The sequence below is a fragment of the Gavialis gangeticus genome, unplaced genomic scaffold (assembly GCF_001723915.1).
Source record: "Gavialis gangeticus isolate Ggan-Ray unplaced genomic scaffold, GavGan_comp1, whole genome shotgun sequence".
Taxonomy (NCBI): domain Eukaryota; kingdom Metazoa; phylum Chordata; order Crocodylia; family Gavialidae; genus Gavialis; species Gavialis gangeticus.
In genome coordinates, this window is record NW_017729032.1 from 149,269,364 (window position 1) to 149,273,963 (window position 4,600).

The following is a 4,600-nucleotide window of genomic DNA, read 5'->3' on the forward strand; positions in this document are numbered from 1 at the left end:
TAAAACAAGGATTATTATTGCTCTAGGTTAAACCCTTCATTAGCTGAGAGGCAATCTATAAATATATTTTAAAGACTGTGAGGTGCTTAGAAACCACACTTATAGTGGAGGGCGTGTAAGTATTCAAGATAGATACATAGAGAAACTGATGAGAGTGAGAGAAACTGGCTTAAAGTCTTATCTTTGAGTGGTTTACAGAATTTTAGCCAGATCTGACTTGATTTAGCAAAACTGTTGTACATTCTCTTAGCTAGGCATGCTTTAAAAACTTAAAGAAATTCATACATAACACATGACCAAGAATAAAGGAAAATAAATTTAACATAGCAGATCAACAATTTACAAAACAAACACTTTAAGTAATCATATACTGATCACATATTATATAAAATATTCACACTACTTCAAAACTGAAAGGTTATGGAAATGAAATCCAAAATAACAGCTCTCTCTGTAGCGTATTTGAGCCTGGCGTCACTGAAATCACTACACACTTTGCCACATATTTCACTCCAGGATTTACCCTAGGACATCAAAGCTCAGACATACCCGATTGTAAATTTCTTCACTGACAGCTGGCTGTTTTTTGTTTGACCTCTTCACATCAAGAAACTCCACCAGGGGACGAATTGTTATCCCCTGTCCAGAAAAACAAAGCAAAAACAAACAACAGACATTTCCTTGCTTGCCCAGAGCCATAAAAAAAGAAAAATATTTCAGTTAATTTCTTTCAGTCACTCAAAGTTGTAAAACTGATTCTGGGTGCACCCTCTTTCTTTCCAAGAGACAAGCATAAATGTATAAATATAGTAAAAATGCATTTACCCCTGTGGTTAGCAGGCAGTGCATTTAGTTAGCCATGTGCTACACAGAATGCAGTCCCACTAACATGAGTGGAAATAAAGGGACTCTCCAGAACTAAAGAGACAACAGATGACTATAAGAAAAAAAATCTATTAATTTTTCTTATGGACTTAATAATAAAAAACTTTGAAAAAGTGGCTTCAAGAGCAATGGCATGCTACTGACAGGGCTTGTCAAGTTAATAATTGTTTAATAAAACCAGAAATAAATCTTCCTTCATTTAAAACAAATATGTTAAGTTATTGTTTTAGAACTTGAAGCTCAGGGCTGACCGAATAATACGTTTAAAGTTAATCCTCAAGAACAGGCAAAAACTGGAATTTTTATTTAATATTGTGTGCTGATTGGTTATGACCAAGGAAGACAGAAACTTCTGGCTAGTCCAATGTGATTTGCTGTGATTTTAAAAAAAATCTGAGAAAAAAAGAGTTTTTTTTTCATTTTAGTAGAAAACCAGCAACATAATACTCCAAGGGATCTCCCAAGTGACTGAGTTCTTATGAGTTCAGTCCCCCTCACCCCCACAACTCCTATTGGAAAGCTGCTGCAGAATCTCACTGAAACCTTCTTCTAATTTCCAGCCAATATTTATTCATGACCACTGCATATACCAATTTATTTTTTATGTCAGCATGGCCCATTAGCCCATCCCTGCTGTTTACATCATTTCCTTTTCAGTGTGTTTTAGCCAGAAGTCTCCTCTGTCTGCCTTCATTTTTCATACCTAAACAAGCCAAGATATTTTAGTCTCCTTCATTATGATAGGCTCTACGTTTCCACAAACACCCTAGAACAAGAGCCCTAACACTTCCTCTTCTCTATTGGAAATAGCTCACTTGACACATCCTAAAATTGCATTTGCCTTCTTTAAACCCTCATTACATGGGTGGCTCAGTCATCATCATGCTATCAGCTAAAATGTCCAGGTCTTTCTCCTCCAACTGATAAGCCCTTAGTTTACAGCATAAATTCTTATAACTAATCCCCAAGCATACGACTGCATTTTGACCTATTGCATTTCATTCTATTGCCATTACTTTTGTCTCCAAAGTCATCCAGTTTTTCCTGTATACTTCCAATTATGTGTCATATGAAAATTCAGTCAACCAAGCCATACTTTCTGTGTCAATGTAATAAATGAAAACATTAAACAAGATTCGTCTCAAAACCAATCCTTGTGCAACTGCGGTATTAACATGCCTCAAACCTACTAGCCTTCCTTTTGAGCACTCCCCACTGCCACCAACACTGGGGGTACTAAAATACATGTTCCCTATTTGAATTAATAAGCACCCATATCAAATGCTTTACTGAAGGGCAGATACATTATTTTTACTGCATCTTCCTTATTTAGAAACTAATCTCTTTCATCAATAAAAAATAGATAATTAATTAGTCTGGCATAATAAAAAGCTTTGCTAAACCCATGTTACAATTCATCCTGTATTCTTTCTAACTCCTGGACTTTAACAATTTTTTCATTCAAAATTCCTTCCAAGGTTTCAATACTGCTGAGGTCAGAATAACAGGCCTACAGTTGCTTAAATCTCTTTATTTCAACCTTCTTAAATATAAGAACAACATTTGCAATTCTCCAACTATATGACTGCCCTCTAACTCCAACTTCCTAAAGTACTTCCTGTTGCACTGGAAAGTCCGTGTTCCTTAGTTCTTTCAGAATTTGGGGGTGCTGATTATCTAGGCCCTCACTTGATTGCATTACATCTTTGACTTTTGCTTCTCCCTCAACTATGGTAATTTCCATTTATATGCCCTGTCATTTGCTCCCATGTTCAGTATCACCATATCAATTAAAAACTGAGGTAAAGTAGTCTTTTAGTTTTGGACCATGCCTAGATTATCTTTAATCTCTACCCCATCTTCACTGCCACTTAAATACTTAATGCTCCTTACATATTACCATAAGTAGCTAAGAGCTGGCTACTGACTACACAGCGTTTTTGTGCGAGATAAGACGACAAAGTCAGTGGTACCCTTTGAAAATGGTTCACTCAGGAAGATGAAAAATTATTTTTCTCTTTCCGACTGCTTATTCACAAACTATCAGTAAGATAAAGCCTACCAGTAGGAGAGGTCTCACCTGAATGAAAACTGTAAAGAATATCACCACAATAACAGAAGTGATGAACAATTTCTTTCTAGGAAACACAGCAGCAGGGAGCAGAAATACAAGAGAAAAACAGATGGCTCCTCGGAGACCTCCATAAGCAATGATAAACTGGTCCTTGAATGTTAGGGGAATTGTCCGGAACATGTTAATAATCTGAGTCAAAACAAAAACACCTGAGAAAAAGATGAAGACATGGTAAAAAGCAAAAATAAAGCAATATAGAAATCCTCCTCAGTGTTGATGTTTATTTAAAATCACGCATTTTAAAATTATTTCTTAAGGGAAGGAAACTTCTTTTTACCAAAGTAAGAAATTTTAGTTTAAAGCAATTGATAACAATTTTCAAAAGTAGCTCCAAGAATCTGGGCCTTAGGTATTTCAGAAAACTGCCTGTAATGGGAGTTAGGTGCCAAAATAACTTTACGGCTCTTATATGCCTAAAGAACTTTCAAAAATCCCACTAGAAACGTATTTACACCCACAGACACACGTTTGTATAAAGAACAACATGTCTCAATACTTTAAAAAACAGAACTTTAGATGCTTTTTCAAAATTTTACCCAGGCTCAGATCCTGCAAACATACATTTACTTCTACTTACATGAGTAAACTCATTGAAGTCAACAGGAAATGCATGTTATTAAAGATTAGCATGTGCATGAAACTGGTGTAGGGCTGGGGCCTACAGCAGTCCTGTGTATTGAAAGGAGGTTGTACCACCAGCACAGAAGCCAAGAATATTCTTGAAAGGATTTGTTTCCACTCAACACACAGTATACAAACCCTACTTTTCTAAAAAGCCCAAGAAATTCATAACACAGGAAACGAACATTTACTTACAATACTCTTAACAACATTTATGACAATGACTAACAAATAAACATTAAAAGTGGATATGTTTTATGCTGCAGAAGTGTTAATTATTTTGGCAGATTCTTTCACTTCTGTTGTTTCTGTTTAAACATAGCTGTACTTTCAGCTAAAGTGGTTATGACAAATATGTAATTTTATTTTCCCTGCAGTTATAAAAATGTAGAGGCTCACACTAACTTCATGGGAGCAGGATAAAGATCAAAGAAAACTTTGGGACTGATGTTAATAAAAGCAGACTAAATTCTTTGAAATCATGGATACCTAAATGTAAAGAGACCATTGTGCAAGTGACTAATTCAGCTTCATTAAAATCCATTAAAGCTTTGATCTGAAGTCACATGCCAATTGTAGAGTAAGATGTTATTATAGTCTCCAATATAAAGACAAGAGCGATTCACCATTTAATCTTCAAACACAGATTCACTATTTCTTTTTTAAAGTGCCCATTCCCCAAAAGATTTGTGTTTTACTTGAGCAAGTATGAATCTCAGACTCTCTCACCCAGCGCACGCCAGATCAAACAGAAGAGAAGAGTAAAGCAGACAAAGGCCCAGTTCCATTCATGGTTTTTTCCAACAGTAGACACTCCCATGAATATAAAGATCAGGGTCTCACTGACACTGCTCAGCATCTTCATGAAATACTTTATGGTTGTAAAGGACTTCTGGGAAACATTCTCCTCCACATATTTATTCATGGTCATGGCACAAGCTGTTATCCTGCAAGGCAAAC

At 35.8% G+C, this 4,600-nt stretch overlaps 1 protein-coding gene across 1 annotated transcript in view; it reads right to left on the minus strand.

Annotated features, from left to right (window-relative positions):
* Positions 1–4,600, minus strand: part of SLC9A2 (solute carrier family 9 member A2) — a gene marked incomplete at its 5' end in the record, with an annotated part of 86,646 nt that overhangs the window by 18,526 nt on the left and 63,520 nt on the right. The window contains 2 exons of the mRNA XM_019525318.1: positions 550–639; positions 2,966–3,168. Of these exons, the coding sequence (XP_019380863.1) occupies positions 550–639; positions 2,966–3,168 (293 nt within the window). The remainder of the gene's footprint in view (positions 1–549; positions 640–2,965; positions 3,169–4,600) is intronic.